This window comes from Somniosus microcephalus, chromosome 13, assembly GCF_052327205.1.
Source record: "Somniosus microcephalus isolate GS21.2 chromosome 13, FLI_Smic_1.0, whole genome shotgun sequence".
NCBI lineage: Eukaryota > Metazoa > Chordata > Chondrichthyes > Squaliformes > Somniosidae > Somniosus > Somniosus microcephalus.
This window is the reverse complement of record NC_140999.1, coordinates 154,639,464-154,660,206: the sequence shown is the minus strand read 5'-3', so window position 1 is coordinate 154,660,206 and position 20,743 is coordinate 154,639,464. Positions and strand designations below refer to the sequence as shown.

Here is a 20,743-nt window from a genome sequence, read left to right as displayed (position 1 = left end):
GGATTCACTCTGCAGACTTCTGCAATTTCTCACAAAGAATTTCTCTCCTCATGAAATTATCTCTGCTTCAATTTCAGTATACTAGAACTTATTTGTATCCACAGAAACCTCCTGCATCCTGAGAGAACTCTGGTTGGTGTTGTCTGACTTGGAGTTCTCTGACTTAGATTTACCTCATTCCTGAATCCTGTCTGTTGAATGCATGTAGTATTCCTCATGCAAGAACCTTTGCTTCACTGCGTTTCATCTTCTGTTCCGTGTGTTAATAGAGACACGGAAGGCAGGAGTAGGTTTCACAGGTGTTTACTGAACAAAGTCTGGAGGTGAACTAACAGATACAAGACAATACACAGTCTTATATAGCCCGAGTGGCCATTACCGGCATTACAGTACAAAGGGGGCTCTTAAAGGCACATACACCACAATTCCTCCCCTTTTAGACAACTGGTACATAATATTTTAAGTAATCATTAATTAACATGTTGCAAGAACAATAATCTACACATTGCTGCAGTTAATCAATTGTAAGTCAGTCTCTCTGGAGGCTTCCTGACTCGGTCCGGATAACGCCTCGGTGGTGTAGTAGTTTCTGGTGGTGTAGTAGGTTCTTTTGGCAAGGCTGATTCGGCTCGAATGCCAGTGTCGGGTTCATCTTGTTCCAGTATCACCGGATTGGAGGTAGATACTATGGGTATCTCTACTTCATCATTAGGCGTATAGAGTTGTGGTGTAGGTTGTCCCTTTTCGGATGACTCTATGATCTGGTCAGCATGGCGCCTTATTATGCTTTCTCCAATGTCCACGGTATACATCAGCGGTCCTAGTCATGTGCAAATAGTTCCAGGCTGCCATTTCTCGGTACGGTAGTCCCGGGCCAAAACTTGTTGACCTATCTGGAAGGTTCTAGTTGGCCTTTCATTCATGCCTTGAAATTGCCGGTTCTCCACGTCCTTTCTGATGTTTGGCTTGATCAAATCCAGCCGGCATCTTAGGTTTCTATTGAAGAACATCATGGCGGGAGTTTGGTTTGTAACCACATGTGTTGCATTCCTGTATGCAAACAAGAAGTTATCCACCTTATGTTGTAGATTTATGTCTTCATTACCCATGGCCTTTATGGCCTTCTCGAAGGTCTGGACAAACCTTTCAGCTAATCCATTGGTGGCGGGATGGTATGGGGCGGACGTGTAGTGCTTAACCCCATTGTTTTTTAAGAACTTCCTGAATTCTTCGGACACAAATTGCGGTCCATTATCAGAACAGATCTGTTCAGGCAGCCCATTCCTGGCAAATATGGTCCTTAATACTGTGACGGTTTTTTCCGTGGTGGTGGAGGACATCTTTATTATCTCCAGCCACTTGGAGTGTGCATCAACCGCGATTAAGAACATTGAGTCCATAAATGGACCAGCAAAGTCGATGTGTACCCTTTGCCATGGAGATGAGGGCCACTCCCATGGATGTAGAGGGGCTTGTGGTGGGGTGTTTTGGACCTTCTGGCATCCTAGGCAGCTCTTGGTCATTTCTTCGATGTCTCCATCGATACCTGGCCACCACACAAACGCTCTGGCTAGGTTCTTCATTTTCACTCCACCCAGATGCCCCTTGTGAAGCTCCTTTTAGCACTTTATCCTGGAGTTTAGGTGGAATCACCACTCTGGATCCACACATCAAGGTTCCTCGGCACACTGACAGCTGTTCTCTTCTTTGCGAGAATGCTGGCAACAGTGGTTCGCCATGTGCTGGCCATCCCTTCACCGTTAAATTGTAGACTCGTGAGAGAATCGGGTCATTTCTCGTTTCCTTTTCAATGGCAGAATTTGTTACTGGTAGACATTCCACTATGGTTGAGTGGAACATCTCCACTGGGTCTACTGTAGGCGCCTCTTCTACCGTTGGCAACGGTAGGCGCGATAAACCGTCAGCATTCCCATGCTGTTTTGATCCTTTGTGTTCTATGTCATATTGGTGTGCCCCTAGGAAAAGGGACCACCTCTGTAGCCTTTGCGCTGTCATAATGGGAACACCCTTTTTAGGGTTGAATATGGAGATGAGGGGTTGATGGTCAGTCAACAAGGTAAATTTTTGTCCGTGTAGGTAATGGTTGAATTTCTTCACTCCCCATATCAGGCTGAGTGCTTCCCTGTCGATCTGGGCATAGTTATGCTCAGCTGAGTTCAATGAGCGTGACGCAAGAGCTGTTGGCCGCTCCGAGCCATCAGGGAATCTATGCGATAATACCGCTCCTACGCCGTAAGGGGATGCATCGCACACCAGTCTGATTGGCAGTGATGGGTTGTAATGAGCCAAAACTTCCTTGGACGTGATCAAGCCTTTGCATTTATGGAAGGCACGTTTACAGTCTTTGCTCCATTTCCAAATTACTCCCGTTTGTAGCAGTTCGTTAAGAGGGTGCAGAAGAGTTGACAAGTTCGGTAAAAATTTATGATAGTAATTTATTAATCCCAGGAACGACCTTAATTGTGAGACATTTTCAGGTGCTGGGGCTTTTATGAACGCTTCAATTTTTTCAGGTGACTTATGCAACCCTTCCTCGTTAATTATGTGGCCACAATATGATATTTGTTTCTGGAAAAATTCGCACTTGGGCCGATTTGCTCGTAGGCCCCATTCTCTCAGCCTAGTGAGCACCTGCTCCAAATTGGCAAGGTGCTCGTTGTCGTTTTCTCCTGTTACAAGGATGTCGTCTAGGTAGCATTGAGTCCCCGGAATCCCTTGGAGGACTTACTCCATAGCTCTTTGCCAGATAGCTGGAGCTGATGCTACTCCGAAAACCAGTCGATTGTACTGGTACAGGCCTTTGTGTGTATTTATCGTGGGATACTTTTTAGAGGCCTCTTCAACCTCCATCTGTAGATATGCCTGTGCCAAGTCAATTTTGGTGAAACGTTTCCCTCCGGATAGTGAGGCGAAAATATCTTCTATCCTCGGAAGAGGATACTGTACCATGTGAAGGACCGGGTTTACAGTCACCTTGAAGTCCCCACAGATGCAAATTTTTCTCTGTTCTTCAGGTTTATCATTATTCAACGTTTTCTTCATGATCGGGACGATGGGTGTTGCCCACTCGCTCCAATCTATCTTGGATAATACGCCTGCCTTTTCCAAATTCTCCAGCTCTGCCTCGACTGCTGGACGAATTGCGTATGGCACCGGCCTTGCCTTAAAAAACTTGGGAATTGCCGCATCTTCCACTTTTTTATTGAGGCGGTGATGCCTTTCAAGGTTCCTAGTTTCTGTTGAAACACTTCCTTGGCGTTGGCCAAGATGTCATTTAATCGTTCAGGTATGACGTCGTCATCATTTTTTTTCTTACTGGTCACCGTCAGTGCCTGAATGGAGTGCCAGTCTAAATGTATCTTCCTGATCCATTCACGTCCCAACAGCGGTGGACCACCATCTTGCAGAACGTATAAATACAACTTCTGTATTTCCTTGCCGTTGTATACAACAGGCACCCTTATTTTCCCTTTGGGGTATAATTTCTGCCCCGTATATGTTTTCAAAATAATGGATGTGTCTTTCAAAGGTATATGCGGAAATAGCCGCTCGTAATCCCGTCGACTTATGACGGTCAGAGCTGATCCTGTATCTAGCTCCATTTTAACTGGGGACCCCGCTATCGTGAGGGTAACCCAAAAGGTCTGGTAATCTTCTTTGGCAATTACATTATGTAATTTGAGACAGCTTAGTCTCTTGTTTCCGGAGTCGCTATCGCTCTTCTGGTCTTCGGAGCTACTGTCTGTCATTTGTACCTTTCTGTACTTTTCCTTATTGATTTTTTTCCTGTCCGTGGATTTTTTGTGTCCAGATCGGCATACACGTGCAATATGTCCCATCTTTCCGCATTGCCTGCATGCTTTGTCCTTGAACCAGCAGTCCCTCTGGTCATGGGTGGATCTGCCGCAGCGATAACATCTCTCGAAACCCTGTGTCATTTCATGGGTGCTGAAGTCCTGTGTCTTTTGCTGTATCTCTGCAGCTCCTCTTGCAGCTGCTTCGTATGATACAGCCATACTGAAAGCCTTGTCCAGTGTCAAATCTTCCTCAGAAAGTAGCCTTTTCTGTGTTCCTTCACTTAGGAGAACGCAGACGAATTTGTCTCGTAGAGAATCTGCCAGTCCTGCCCCGAATTGGCAGTGCTTTGATAGCTTCCTTAATTCGGTGAGGTAATCAGCGTTACTTTCATTCTTGTGCTGATTCCTCTTGAAGAATTTGAATCGTTCCGCTATGAGCAGCGGTGTTGGGTTTAAGTGCTCCTTTAGGGTATCAACAATCTCCTTAAAATTCTTGTCCTTTGGTTTGGCTGGAGTGATTAAGTTTCGTAACAGCCCGTATGTCCTTGCGCCCATTAGATTTAGAAGTACTGATGCCTTTTTATCATTTTCTATTCCATTTGCTGTGCAATATACCTCCACTCTTTCCACATATGTGGTCCAATCCTCTATATCGTTATCGAAAGCATTAATATTGCCAGCCTTAGGCATCCTGAAAAAAAAATGGCGCTTCCCGCCGCTGCTGCTGACAACGCTGTTTTCCGCGGTTTTTATTTACAGGTGGAGACTCGTTCCCGCCGGACTCTCTGGGACTTTTCCCCCTCTCTGCTTGGTCAGAACGCCGACCTGCTTTGCAGCGCCGGCCGTCTCCCGAGTGCTCCCCCCCTCTGTCTCTGTTTGCCTCTGCCTTCGCTGCTCGGCCCCGCTGCAGAGCCAGCCGATGGAGCCCCAGCCCGCCGCCCAGGAAGGATTATTGCAGTACCTGCCACCAGCTCGGCTAGCTGGTGAAACCACAGTTTAAAAAAAAAAAAAAAAAAAAAAAATTATTTTTCTTTCTTGCTTTTCTTCAACTTTCGTCTGAGGAATCGATCTCCTTGAGGTGCTGCCGAATTGCAGGTAAGTCCGTTTCCGATTCGTCGCCACGGTTGTATCCGTGTGTTAATAGAGACACGGAAGGCAGGAGTGGGTTTCACAGGTGTTTACTGAACAAAGTCTGGAGGTGAACTAACAGATCCAAGACAATATACAGGCTTATATAGCCTGAGTGGCCATTACCGGCATTACAGTACAAAGGGGGCTCTTAAAGGCACATACACCACACCTTCTTTGTCCAATCTCCGATTTCTGGAAACCTTAACATTTATGTTACTTTTTTTAATCTCTGCACAAGATAATCATTGATTTTCCCAAGATATCAGAGAAAGATAAATCAGTGACTATTCTTTACATTTGATGTGTACTTTGTGATGCAAGCAAAGACTCCATTGTGCATGGGTGACATGAGAAAGAAGAGAGAATGCAGTCAATCATTGCTTTTTTTTTTCTGATTGCATTATATGCAGCGAGATGGCTTTATAAATTTTAAATATACTTTATGTATTGCTCCTCCTCCAGATAGTTTATTTTAAGGTTGTGATCGGTGCGTTTGGTAAATCAGACGGTGTGCCTTCTGTATCTATTTAAAATTGAGTTTGGAAAAAAAGCTAAAGTAAGAAGTATTGGTTGTAATTTACCTTCACGGGCCTCTCAGAACTTGACCAACCAAAAGCAAAGAACTTGATCAGAAGAGTGATAGCATTGGCAATCACCACACGTGCGTTGTCTAAATAGTTGCTAGACCATAATTTTTATTTTTGTTTAAAATTTGTAAATTTTGCACCCAACAGTTGCTTAGCACCTACCTTCAGTCACCTGTTTAATTGGAGTGCATGTGGTCTGCTAGGTCATGTCAGGGAGTTGACCGGAACTATTGGAAGTGGAATTACTTTGCAAATTAGTACTTGTGGACTGGGCATTATTACAGGATTAAAAACAGAAACTGCTGGGAATACTCAACAGGTCAGGCAGCATCTGTGGAGAGAGAAAGAGTTCAGGTCGATGACCTTTTGACAGGAGTTGACTCATGAGCAGAGACTATGGGAGACCTAAATGAGTGCATAACCTTACGGATCTACTGTCTGGCAGGTCTAATAGTTGGAGATCTCCATCAGTGGCATAAGGTTGAATCCTTGCTTTTCAATTTTGCACCTCTGAGCAAATTTGATCTTCTCTTGCTCAGCTAATGAGGCCGAGTGTCGTACACAAGTGTAGAAGTCTTTAGAACAAGAGAAAACTGTCTAAGCTGTTGTCTCGCCCCAAATTATCCACCTCTGGTTAATTGTACTGTAATATTCAAGGTTTGAGGAAACCTGTGGATCAGCCAGTCCTGCTAATTTGTTGAAGGAGGACATCTAAAGAAAAGTTGGGCCTCAAGGTGAGGGGCATGGAGGAGGACAATGAGAACAAGGATTAAAATGTGGTTTTAATTTTTGTGGAATCTGTTTTCTTTCCTTGATTAGAAACACATCTGCACACAATGAGAGTTTTTAATGAATAAAATGGGACTTTCTGTACCATTCCAATTTATTGTGTACCTACTTTCATATGTTTCACAAACCTCAGTCTGCAGCTGACTTTGTTGCACTGAGATTGAATGCCAGATCAGAGGTGAAGTACAGTGGCTACGTGTCAGTAAAGGGAAAATGACAAGAACATGGGATTTACAAAAACTGCACACAGTTGTAACTACACACACCAGAGACTCTAATTTACTTGAAGCCGTTTGGGACAGTAATAAACTTCCTGTTATAAAAAATCCCCCCAATAAAAATTGTTGCATCCTGTATCCTCTCCACATGACCTATGTTGATGAGACAAGAAATGAATGAAACTTTTCAGGAATTTTGCTTCATAAATAAACATCTGTTGTAATGAACTCGAGCTTCATTGAAAGTGACTGCTACCCATATCTTTGAGTGGAGAATAGTGTCTCCAAAGTACAAACTTGTATCCATTGCTGGCTTTACTCCGCTTCATACATTTCCAGGAAATGGATGCAGAATATTAGTTATACAGTGGAGCCCACTTGAAGAGGGAGAGTCTTGCTGCCGCAGGGGTTATAGATTTTAAAGGGATAGTTTTGATATTAAGGAATTTAATACAGCAGAGCGCTGGCTGAAATTCGATTCACTGTGATTTATTGCATCTTGTATATTAGCCTTCCTCCCCAAATTGATGATCACATTTTAGTCGATTGTTCAGCTTGTTACTCCCGGCGCACGTATTGCTCAAATACTGGCACTTGCAGTATCTCCATTTATTGTACTGATCAAATACTGAGACCTCACGATGTCCCTCAATGCTGCAATTGATGTTACAGTGCACCTTGAACATATTCTGTTTGCCTGATGGGGAGTACACACTTCTTCCCTATAGGGATAAACCCTACTTACCTAAATCCAGAGAGCTTATATGCAGGTTGGCAGATTTCATGCTTGGTTACCTACTTAATGTTCAAATACTGCTGCATTTAACCGGCTAAATCATGTAGCCCATCAGGACTTGGCACTGCTAAGCCTTGCTGCTTCATGTACAGCTAGGATCATCCTGTGTGTTCGCTCTGGAATTCCCTCCCTAAACCTTTTTGCCTTTCCTACCTCTCTCCTATAAGACACTCTGTAAAACCTACCTCTTTGATCAAGCTTTTGGTTACTTGTCCTAATGTCTCCTCCTTTGGCTCAATCAATTTTTTTTGTCTGATTCTGTGAAATGCCTTGGGCAGTTTTACTACGTTAAAAGTTGCTATATAAATGCAAGTTGTGGTGGCAGTGTTGGGGTACCAGCTAGTTCAGTGAGAAGAAACCCAGCTTACAGAGATGTGTCTGTCCCTCTGGGTTTCATTCATGAGCCAGGCTGGCTTGAATGAGCATGAGAACTGTGAAGCTCCCCAGCTCGGGTATCCGGTTGGAGTCTGCCACAGTAGGTTGACTTGGTTTCAAATTTGCATTGCTAGGCATGCATTCTTGGAGTTACCTCAATCCCCAGGAGGCCCCACTTGCAATGCCCCCCCTTTCTCTGTTACCACCGCCCCCCCACCCCACCCCAGCCAAGGGTAATCGTGAGTTAATCATCAGACAATTGGAAGATGTGAGTTTAGGTGGAGAGCAGTTACCACCAGTATCGCATGAGCACCCTGGCAAATAGCGCAGCTCATCGCAAATTGTATAAGCACATTGCCACCATCTTCCTGATCAGTGTGCATAAGCAAAAGGTGGCTGCAGCTGTTGAAGATGTGGAACATTAGCAAATTGCGTTGTAATCGTAGCAGGCACTGAGCCCTGGTTAGGAGTGTATGTTCATACTTGGCCTGCAGGTAAAGCCTTCCAGCAGTTGTTCCAAATCTCAGTTTCTTTCGTTTTTATGAGCAATATTGATGGGTATATACTTTTAGCATGATGAAAGGATCTACACAGGGCAGTTAGCGTTGTTGCTGCCATCTTGATGTTTTGGACATTTAAGTTCAATGCCAAGTACCAAGCTTACTCATCAGCAAATGCTAAATCCAGGTCCTGCTGAGTAATTTTGACTTGAGGTTGTCTGTTCCTTCTTTCTAGCTGCCCTTCTATTTTCCTGCCATAAATCATCTGTTTGATCCTGGTTATCATTTAGAATCAGAGGAAGCCTTTGCATTGCATGCCTTGGAATACTAAATGATGTAGAGGAACTGTTGGAACTTGTTTTATAAGCTAGAAGTTTGGGACTGCAATAGGACCTTTTTGAAGTATAATTGGCTTGAGTATAGTGCAGTTTGTTGTTGGCACATTGTTGAAACTGTGAAGGGAACTTTACCCTACATCTAACTTGTGCTTGTACCTAACCTATGACTGCTTGGTGAGAATGGATGTTCTGTTCTGTGTTGACATGCCTTGATTACAAAAAAAATGCACCTAAAAGCTGTAATTAAAAAAAAAAAAAAAAAAAAAGTCCTTTTTATATTCAATGGTATTAGAATGTATAATTAGACACTTAATTTGTTTTCCATTTTTAAGCAACACATGGAGTGAAATAATTTATTGCCAAGCTTGTCCTATGAATTGGTCGTGTGATCTTCTCTAACCTTTGATTTCTAGGTCTGAAGTTGGGCATGGAGCGTGATGCATATGTCATGATCTCGGAGAAGGGAGAGAAGCTCTATCACATGATGATGAGCAAGAAGGGAAATCTTATAAAGGACAGGAGGAGAAAGCTTTCTATTGTCCCGAAGTGCTTTTTTGGCAAGTAAGGCAACATCAATTTTCATGTCCTATTCATGCAACTTGAAAGACTGTACACTTGATTTCCTGTAAACTTCATTTTGGTTTGCCAAATCAGATAAAATTTGATGGGCCCTAATTGCAAAGACATTACTATCTATTATTCAACCAACAGCAACTAATTATTTTTGTCTTAACTGCACGCTGAATGCAGATTGCGTGGTGTAGCAATGCCACATATTTTCCATTACACTGTAACTTAAAAATTGCAGTGAACACAATTAAATGTTTTATAAACACTTTACAAAAAAGTTACTGCACACACAGCTTGTATTAGTTAACTGTATATTAATCCAGGTCATATTACATTCAATTATAAATCATCTGGCAATTTATGCTATGATCAACAGCATTGCATAGCAAATTCAACCTGCTGTAATTAGATTGTATGCATTCTGCTGAATGTAGTCATTTGTTTTCTGTACCTACTCCATAAAGTTCATGTTGCATAGAGGATATCTTGCCAATTACATTGAATTCAAAGTATGAAAAATCCTTAGTGTATAATCATTGTAGATAGCGATTTACAGTTTTCTATTGCATGAGCGGAAAGCACACTTGGAACTGCATCAACAGTGATCTAATTCATATGTTAAATGGATCTTCAGAATTGCTGTGCTTTTTCCTACTGCTAATTGTAAAGTGTTACATAACATTTGTGAAATAATTTATCCTTGTGAATTTTACACGAGGACAGTTGTATAAAGGCTGAAATGACCAGTGGTGCTAAAATAAATTAAAAGATTTAAATAGATGTTGCTCCTGCATCATGAACCAAACTGGGTCTCGAACAAGTAGGGAGATGACAATGTAAGTGTAGGCTTTCAACTATATCATCTGTATGAGAATACAAGCTCCCCTGTTCCTTCCAAATGCAGTACTTAAAAAGAAAACTCCAATAATGAAAATGTCATCTGGTTTTGATATTCACCTACTATCTGTCTGTGACCTCATGACATCAGTGATATTATCCTATGTGTAACGACTGCTGATGGTATAGACTGTTCCTTTTTGTCTAAGTTTAAGTGCCTCAGATTGGTTCCTACTAATTGGTGCAACTGAGTAACCTGATTGAAACGCTGAAAGGATATTTCATTAACCATTAAATATGACAGTCAAAATTTTGAAAGGTTTATACTTTTTTGCACATAATTTGGATGTACTTGCAGTCAACATGCACGACTAGTTGCTGTGCGTAGAAAGGTGATATTTGAGTGAATTAAAACTGAAATTTGTTTCTGGCTTTTGAAAAAGCTACTGCCTGGCTGTGGGCCAAATTCAACATAAAAGAAGCTTCAACTGTTTAAGAATTAGGCACTTGTCGGAGCTTATGAATTGTGCCAAAGGAACTCTTGGGTTTATGTACTTTAGATGGAAACTAGCTCTCAGAAATGAGCACGCAGCTTTAAAAAAAAAAGTTTTACAGCTACAGTAGCTTGCCTGTTGACAGAAGACATTGACTTTTTAAAAAACTAATTTATTATAAAAGTTAGATTTAAAAAAAATCTCATCCAATTCAAATCAGACTTTTGAGTGTTTTTAGGTAAAGTCCTCGTTTATAAACAGCCTTGTAATTTAATGCCTTGTAATTAATTTAATGCCTTGAGGCTTCTTGTGAAAATTGCTTTTTTTCTTTGCAGATTTTAATCAGATTATATATGAACATTAACGTGAAGTTTTGTATTGCAGGTGTGCTAATAAGAGTATTTGTACCATTCAAACACTGGAGATAATTATTTGCTTGTGTTTTGTGCCAGCTGTATGAAGTTCTTGTTTAATATTTTGCTTCCAGTGAGTTTGTTTCCTGGCTGATGGAAATAGGAGAAATCACTAAAGCCGAGGAAGGAGTGAATCTGGGTCAAGCGTTGCTTGAGAATGGCATCATTCATCATGGTGAGTACATCCATGCAAACTTATAAAATGCATTGCAAAGGAAGGCTGCGCTTTTCACCTCGGTCCGAGGCAGCTGTCAATGATGTGCCTTGAAATGATCCAACTCAAATGAACTGGATAAATTTGCTGGCAATCGGCGTGATCACAGCTTCACTTAAAGGGGAAGCTCATTAACTCCAGTTGTCAGATTCACTCGAGTTGCTATAAAATGCATATAAACTGTGTTTTTCATTAGAAAGCGGAACACTTTTCCTGACCAATCTCGCCATAATTCAATATCTTGCGCTGTTTATACCTGGCGAATATCTCCTCATAGTGCAGAGCCATACACAGTGCTATTTGTGATTATCTCCACATAGTACAATGTCTTGTACAGTGTATACATGGGAACTTCATTTAACAACTCCTTTCTCCATCCTAATGCACATGTGGACACATGCATACAAGGCAGGGTCACACATCTAAAAGTGTCATGTGGTGTGGGGTAACTTTTACCTAACCCACCTGACGGGAAATTGACTGGATCGATAGGCCTCCCATTTTACATCCTGCCTGACTACTTTCCATTGACTTCAATAACCATCTAATAACATTAACTTCAGCTACTGAATAACATCTGGAATTGAACTTGCGCCTAATTAGTATTTGTTCACATCTTTCAAACTACCCAAAGTGCTCATAGATGGTAAAGTGGCAGCCATTTTGGGCACAGCAATATCCCACAAGCAGCGATATGAAGAATGACTAATTAAACTGTTCTTGGTGGTATTGGTTAATGGAGAAATGTTGAGGATCCATATGAGGATTTCCCAACTTTAAAGTCATGATCTGTCATCACATTTATAATTTTGGAATGTGTTGCTCTGTCAGCTTAATTTTAAACCTTCAGTTTACCGTTTAATTGGGAAAGAAGTAGTTCAATGTTCACTAATCTGAATAGCAGCCACTTAATGTTTTTTGGTTTTTTTTTGACATTTTGAAATGACACAATTATCCAACACAAAACTAAGAGTGGCAGAAAATTGTTGTGTGGGGCACCAGTGTTTGATACAGAAAATGCAAATTTCAGGCTTAAGAGGTTGAAGAGTGACCTGATGGAGATTTTCAAGAATATGAAAAGTTACAGTAAGGTGCAAAGTTAAGAATTATAAGGGAATCTTAAATGGTGTCCTCAGACAAAAGGGGATTAGAATATAGGATTCTCAGCCTCAAACTGCTGTTGAAATAATTCATAAATTGTCTGAAGAAGAATATTAGATTGTCTAGGAAGTGAGTAGGAAGGAGGGATTAATCTACAGTGTAATTAGCTGAGGAGTAAAACACTGGCACAGATTTGAAGGGCTCAGTGGCCTGTTTCGTGCTTTAACATTCTATGACTCCATGAACATTTACCAGTTGTGTCCACTGATAAATGGCAGAGTTGAAGTTGAATGGTTGCTTTTTAGGGATCGACTCAAATTGGCTTGACATTTATTGAGAAAATCACAACTGTTGCAGGCAAAGTCTGTTGCTGCCAGTTAAACAAATTCTGCCATTTTTAGTTTTGTACTAAATGATTGACTTTTGGACCAACTTTTTCTGTGGTCTTGAAATGAGGGCAACGGAGGAGTTCTGATGCTATGCCCAGACATCTTATGGCTGTGATGGTCCATGAAAAGAGTAAAGGGAGTGGTGAGAAAATACAGATTTTTTTTTTTGGAAGCCATGTGTCTGATATGTGCCAAAAACCACCATCATCCTAGAGACTCTCCAAGCTAAGCTGCTGAGAACTCGACATAAGAGAGTTGCTGTTTCTCTGATGTGGAGGGCCTGCACTGTCCTTGGAGGGACACACCCCACTTCAACCCAGAGAACTTGACTCTTGCTAGTCTGTGCCGAGCGATCGTTAAGTGTGCACAAGGGGACTGCTGGAGTTTAACCAGCTAAAACCACACAATGTAATGGAACAGGGCACTGTTTGTCCAGCTGGAACCACCCTGCCAGTTGGGGTATTGGCTTAAAGAATAATCTAGAGTGAAATATCTCTCTTCCCAGTAGCAGACACACCTCTCAAGTCCTATCTATAGCCCTGGCTGACTCAGCAATGTTCTGAAGTGCTGCAGACCTGTCTGGCTCAGATTTTGGATTACTGCAGCAATGGGGAGAAGGGACAAGGACCACAAGATGTTAATAGGTGATCGAGATGGATTATTAATGGACATGTTTGGACAAAAACAAAAATATGACCGCTTGGCATTAAAACTGAGCCCTAATGGAAGGAATTGAAGTGATGAAATTAGGCCTGGGTACCAGGACCCACAAGGAAATAATGGAATAAAAAACACTGGAAAGTAATATCCTTAAATCAACTTAAATGAAGGAATTGAATTGCTAATTATTTTCTTGAACTGCTTTTCCTGTTAAAATTGTCTGCAACTGGGTAAAATCGCCTCAGTGAAATGACCATATGCTATTCAGTACCTTGTGCTATTCAGTACCTTGCGGTTTATCTCAAGGTTGCGCATGTTTCAGTGCATCATGTACTCTATCTACTTGATTTAAGTGTTTTGACTATTGAAACTAAGGCAGACCCATTTAATTTGGCCTTGGCTTGATCTGAAGCATCTCTGCCACAGCCGTGTCTAATCACTATGGTGATTTAAAAATATTAATTCTTCAAGGGAAATTAAACCTTTGAATTGCCTTTGCTTCACTTTTGATTCGCAGCTTTTACACAATTGCACCATTGGGCAGAGGAAGAGACACAGCTTTTCACCTGCACGGTGTCTTCTAAACTTGTTGAGTATCCTCTTTACGTGCACATAATTGCTATTTATTCATCTGACCTGAACTTGCCTCTTCTGACTTGCAGAGGAATGTCTTTAAACCATGACATTGTCCCATGTATAGCAGAGCAACTTTACATGGCATTACCACATAATAGAATGGTTGGAGTAAAAGTACCAATTTGGAGATGCTTTTAGCAATAATCTGCTAAATTTAAAGCTACCGATTTTTAATTGTATCCCTTCATGGCCTCGTCCCTCCCTATCTCTGTAACCTCCAAAACTCTCCCAGATCTCTGCGCTCCTCCAGTGCTGGGCTCTTGCGCATCCTCAATTTCCATTGCTCCACCATTGGCGGCCGTGCCTTCAGCTGCCTCGGCTCTAAGCTCTGGAATTTCCCCCCCCCAAACCTCTCTACCCCTCTCTCCTCCTTTAAGACACTCCTTAAAACCGACCTCTTTGACCTGTCCCAGTATCTACTTATGTGGCTCGGTGTCAAATTTTATTTGATAACATGCCTGTGAAGTGCCTTTGGACATTTTATTATGTCAAAGGCACTATATAAATGAAAGTTGGTGTCATTACAGGTAGACTATCCTTTATCCGAAAACCTCGGGACCAGCCGTGTTTCGGTTTTAGGAAAATTTCGGATTTTGGAAGGTGCGCGAAAACACTTCGGTTTTCAGAGGTAATTCGGTTTTCGGGAGTGCGGATAAAGGATACACTATCCCTTATCCGAAAGGGTGGGATAAATAACGACTATAAATACTGTAGTTACAGGGATAAATACTGTAGTACAGTTTATTTGTAAGGAAAACATTCAGTAAAACTTCAAACATGTACAGGTACAAACTAAGCTAAATACCTGTACATAAACATGCAATAAAGGTACATTACATCTGGCTTGAGGATCTTGGAGAAGATGGTACATCAGTGTTGTCATCATTGTCATCAGGTTGGAGTTGGACATCTGAAGATGGGCCAGGAACAGGATTCTCAAGTGATGAAGCAGCATTACATCTGGCTTGAGGATCTTGGAGAAGAGGGTACATCAGTGTTGGCATCATTGTCATCAGGTTGGAGTTGGACATCTGAAGATGGGCCAGGAACAGGATTCTCAAGTGATGAAGCATGACTACGACAGACGGCCTTTTTAAAGACTTCTTCCAGTGTCATCTGTCTCATTAACACTGGTTTCTGTCTAAGCAGTCTCTCTTTAATTGAGTAAACTTGCATAATCTCTTGCTCACTGATAAATGCACGTTTTTCAAGGCCAGCAATTAACTGATCACACATTCTCACCATATCGTCTATGGGGATTTTTTCACCTGTGTTCACAATGTCATCATCATCATCACTACTGTCCTCATGCTTGTCTTTATTTAACACCATTTCAGCAATTTCCCCATCACTCAATGAATTCACAACAGGTGCATCATTGTCAATGTTCAGCAGTTCTTCGATGTCAGCTTCCTCTAACGTATTTACACTTTCGGATGATAAACCTTTGGCGTAAGTGAGGAGGTTTGATATCATCATCTTCTCCTGACTGACAGGAAATCCTTCAAACTCGTCATCTGCAGGTCCATCTTCATGAAACATCGTTGAAGGCCAAAGTCTGTGCCAAGCATTTGTTAATGTTGGTTTGTCAACATCGTTCCAAGCATTAGCAACTGCATAAATGGCATCCTTAACATTGAATTCTTTCAGGAAGCTTTGGATTCCTTCGCCTCTGTTGATTGCATCAAGCATAGAGTTCAAAAAAATGTCTTTATACTTGCTCTTCATGGAGCGTAAAATTCCTTGGTCACAAGGCTGTATTAAAGATGTCACATTAGGGGGAAAGTTAATGCCGAAAACATAACTTTTCACAAGAAGTTCAGGAGGGGGATGTGCGGAGCAGTTGTCCAGGAACAATAAAATTTTGCAGTTTTCTTCCAGTCCAACTTGCCTGCAATGAGCTCGTGTCGCTGGTACGAAGTGGTTATTGAACCAGTGAGAAAATATTCCTCTGGTTACCCATGCTTTCCTGCTCGCATAATAATGCACAGGTAAATTGCATACACCTTTCAAACATCTCGGATGTTGGCTTTTTCCAATCACTACCAACTTTAACTTGTGTGTGCCTGCAGCATTGGCACACCCAAGAACAGTCAACCTGTCCTTAGCATCCTTAAAACCTGCTGGTGCACTCTCATCAGCCGTTGCTAATGTTTTTCTAGGAACGTAGCGCCAGAACAGAGCTGTTTCATCAGCATTGTAAATTTGTTCAGGACTGAGGTTTTCATCCGATATTATTTTTGCAAACTCATCTATGTAATTTTCAGCTGCTTCATGATCAGCAGAAGCTTTTTCACCACAGATTTTCAGATATTTTATACCATGACGCTTCTTAAATTTATGCAGCCAACCTTCTGAATATTCACACTCAACTTCAATGTTCAGTTCTTCATGGTATATTCTAGCTTGCTTCATGACCATCAAACCAGTCAGTGGCACACGTTCATCTCTGCGTTGTCGAATCCACTCAATCAGCACACAGTCAAGATCTTCATTTTTTGTCCTATGCAATGTTTTCCTAATTTTCATTAGTTTATGGTCATCACTGTCAGTGTAAAATTTCAACAACTTGTCTTTCTGTTTCTTTAAGTCATATACGGTGGTACTTCCCACACCATATTCTTCAGTAAGATGTCGCACAGACACACCACGATCAAGCTTCTGCAATAACTCCACTTTCTGCGATATCGATAATGAGCGATGCTTCCTTCTCTGCTTCTCACTGTTACCCATTGGGGTATCTGCAGCTCTTTTTAGCATTTTCACAAATTGTTAAAAGCCAGCAAATATCTAAGAGAGCAGCAAATAGCAGCAAATATCTAAGAGAGCAGCAAATATCTCAGAGCAGCATAACACCTGCGTGGGTCAAGCATCGGCAGCGTCGGGTCATGCTTTGCGCCACTTTCGGCTTTCAGAGGTTTTCTGGTTTCGGATGTGCAGATAAAGGCTGGTACACTTACGCTGAGCGATTTCGGTTCTCAGAAGTGCGGAAAAATGCTACACTATCCCTTATCCGGCTAGGCCTGTAAGTCGTGCGCCACTCTGGTCATGTCGTGCGCACGACTTACGCTGACCGAAAAAACCTTCGGTTTTTAGAGGGTTTCGGTTTTCGGAAGTCCGGATAAAGGGTAGTCTACCTGTATTTACAAGTAATATAGTTGACATTCTTCACCTTCCCTGAACCACCACTTGAAAATATAAAATGTAAAGTTGATTTAATACCTTCACAATATGCAGCCCAGAAACAGCACTGAGGTGGGGGAAGACCAGCTGGGTTGTTGAATGTGCTGTTAACATTTGATATAATCAATATCGGAGATTATAATTTCAAGATGAGGTAACTGTTTCTAAATTTAATTGAAACGATACCATTTCCTTCAGTAAATAGCTGTCCACATGTTAAACTAAGTTTAGCAAAACCCATTTTGCTGAATGATATGGTTCTCATTAGCAAAGCACAGGTTTAATAGGGATGGGAGGGGAAGAAAAGCACAAATCTGTATGTGACAAATTCTCTCGCTTGCATAGAATTGCAGTTTACAGGACAACAGGCTATTTGGCCCAACATGTCGTCCATGTCGGTGTTGATGCTACACATGAACCTCCTCCCACCCTGCTTCATCTGACCCTATCAGCATATCCCACTATTCCTTACTCCCTCGTGTTTATCTAGCTTCCTATTAATTGCATCTATGCTAGTCGCCTCAACTACTCCTTGTGGTAGCAAGTTCCACATTCTAACCACTCTGAGTAAAGAATGTTCTCCTGAATTCCCTATTGGATTTATTCATGACTATCTTATATTTATGACCTCTAGTTTTGGGCTCCCCACACATGGGAACATTTACTCTACGTCTACCCTATCAAACACTTTCATAATGTTAAAGATGTTTATCACGGAACCCCTCAGCCTTCCCTTTTCTAGAGCAAAGAATCCTAGCCTGTACAGCCTTTCCTGATGAGTACATTCCCTCAGTTCTGGTATCATCCTTGTGAATCTATTTTTCACCTTCTCCAGTACCTCTATCCTTTTAGTAATATGGAGACCAGAACTGTACACAGTACTCCAAGTGTGGTCTCACCAAGGTTCTATACAAGTTTAACATAACTTCTCTGCTTTTCAATTCTATTCCTCTAGAAATTAATGCCAGTACTTGGTTTTCTTTTTTATGGCCTTATTAACCTGTGTCACTAATTTTAGTGATTTGTGTATCTGTACCCCATGATCCCTTTGTTCCTCTAACCCTATTATCCAATCAGTATGTGGCCTCCTTATTCTTCCTACCAACATGTACCACCTCACACTTTTCTAGTTTTGAACTTAGAACTTCCAGAAATATAATCTAGAAAATGGCAGCATTTGTAGCTGTTTAAATTATACTGTACTTCCAAGAAATTGTCAGGTTTAGTAATCCTACAGCAGTATTACATTTTTAAGTGTGGTTAGATTGCAAGTCATTTTGGGATGATGGGCAAATAACACTATGCATTTTGTAGCCCTAACCTTGGTTTCTCTTGTGGACATTTTTATGTTTTAGTTTCTGACAAGCACCATTTCAAAAATGAGCTGGTACTCTACAGGTTTCGGTATGATGACGGAACCTACAAAGCTAGAAGTGAGATGGAAGATATTGTGTCTAAGGTAATGCTCTTCCGTTGCTATAGATACATTCTATTTGAATAGGATTTCTCAGCTGTGGAACTTGCATGCTGTGTGGGGAAGGAACTTGAGGAATTAGCCCATTTGACTTGTGCTGGATACAGATGAAGAGTATTGTACATTTCTGAATAAAATTAAGGGACAGCACACTGGGTTTTGCATATAAAGGATATTACTCTTTTCTTGACAGGGCGTGAGGCTGTACTGTCGACTACACTGCCTCTTCACTCCTGTGGTTAAGTAAGTTGTGCTATTTTTTTCTAGTGATTTTTGATTTCATGAGGGGTAAAGACTAAATAAACATCTGTCAATCATTGAGTGAAGAGAAACATCCATGTATACTACTGATTAACTATTCAATTTGAGTCTGTTTTTGTCTTTTTTTTGTTCAAAAAATTTCACAAATTAGAGAATTTGTTTGCATTTGTGGATTTACTTTTGCGCATGAAAATAAACTTCCAAATGCCACGAAGTAATAGGGCATATATTTGAGTAGAGTTCCCAGTATTGATGCACTAATGATGATAGGTAACTGCTTGATCTATTGCTCCATATAATGCTTCCCAGATGTAATTCAGAAACAGAATGTTGTACATCTTTTATGATTCAGATTACATCACTCCAACGTTGTCCTTTTGCAGTTGATAAAACCGATCTTGCTCTTGGGATTATATCTAATGGCCCTGTGTCTAGTTTTGCCAGATCTTCTCATGTATAAATTGTTTTGTTTCTTCCTGATCATTGAGTGTTAAGAATACACTGTTATAAGCTGTGTCTGCCATTAATCCTGATTTCCCCAAAATGACAGCTTAATTCATTAGGGGCTGACTGAGGACATGGGACAGTTGAGACAAAGTAATCAATGTCTCATTTCAAGAGATTAAAGCATATGTTATATGTGCTGAACTTTCGCACTGTTGACTAATTGTGTACCAGAACAATAATGAGTAAACATGACAAAGTATCCGAGGGTGGAAGTAGTGGTGTGTAGGTGCTAGACGTCTGCTAGAGTCTTTTTTGGTAACGGCCTTTCATTTTGAAATAAGCAGAGTCCATGCTTTTGGTACAGGAAGCTTTGCTGTATTTTTATCCCATGTTACTTCCACATGTAATTCAGGCATGTTATTTCATTAGCAAAGGAAATAAACAGTTTTCTGTAATATGTAAACTGAGAGAGAAGTCTTTTCTTAAATAAAATCAGACTGAAGAGACAAATATTTTTGGCATGAATTGCCTCAATATTTTCATCAGCAAAAGTAATTTAACGCTTTCCTGCCCAGACATTTCAAAAATGTTGATGAGAAATGGCAGCTCATTTTGATCACATTGTTTGTGTTCCCAAAAAGTAGCTTTCAGATTGGATCTAATGTTCAGGGCAGTTTAAGTGATAGTAGGAATAGAGTTTTTCACAAGCATGGAAGACCTAGTACTTTGAACCTTGCAGAGTATTTCGGGTCTCTACTGAACTTGAGCTTCCTGCTGACGTAGTGGCGCATTCTTGTATTGCGATTTCTAACAGGTTTAAAACTTGCTGTTTGGTTTTATTTAAAGCACTGCTCAATTCATGTATGTTGAAACGCATGGAGTGAATTTTTGGATCCTGTAAATAATGAACTCGGGTGCATCAATATTTAAAATAAATTGATCCCTTTTTAATTTAAAGAAAAAATAAGTTTCACAAGCATTGCCTGTATATGTGAACAAAATGCCCAAACTAATAAAGGACAAATCATCTTGTATTGTATCAAACACAGAGACCGAGATCACCATCTGAAGACCTACAAGTCTGTGGTGCCAGCCAGCAAGTTGATTGATTGGCTCCTAACGCAGGTAAGAAACACTTGAGAGGGGACAAGACTGCTGTGTTTTTCTTCCAACCTGCATTTGTGCATTAATTGCTAATTAAACTCACCGCATAAAGTTGGGGCTCGTACATAACAGCACAAGTACCTTTTTAATAACTAGATTTAAGTTCCTGCAATGCTACTCAATCTCTCTGGCTCAGAAAGGGAACAATTGAAACTGTGGAATCTTATTCCATCATGTTGAGATGTTTTAAACTTAAAATTTTTACTTTTATTTCTTTTCCTTTGTCTCTTTTATCTCTCTCTCTCTCTTAATCCAATCTTTCTTTCCCTCTTTATTTATTTATCTTTCGGCACTTGATTTGAACTCACCCTGTTTCTTTCTCAGTCCTTAAATCTCATTGGTTAACGA

General features: G+C 40.9%; 1 protein-coding gene across 1 annotated transcript in view; it reads left to right on the top strand.

Annotated features, from left to right (window-relative positions):
* Nucleotides 1-20,743, top strand: part of prex1 (phosphatidylinositol-3,4,5-trisphosphate-dependent Rac exchange factor 1) — a 242,446-nt gene that overhangs the window by 124,781 nt on the left and 96,922 nt on the right. Inside the window, exons 10-14 of the mRNA XM_086005396.1 lie at nt 8,966-9,113; nt 10,941-11,041; nt 18,405-18,508; nt 18,717-18,766; nt 20,281-20,356. Coding sequence (XP_085861522.1) covers nt 8,966-9,113; nt 10,941-11,041; nt 18,405-18,508; nt 18,717-18,766; nt 20,281-20,356 — 479 coding nt within the window. The remainder of the gene's footprint in view (nt 1-8,965; nt 9,114-10,940; nt 11,042-18,404; nt 18,509-18,716; nt 18,767-20,280; nt 20,357-20,743) is intronic.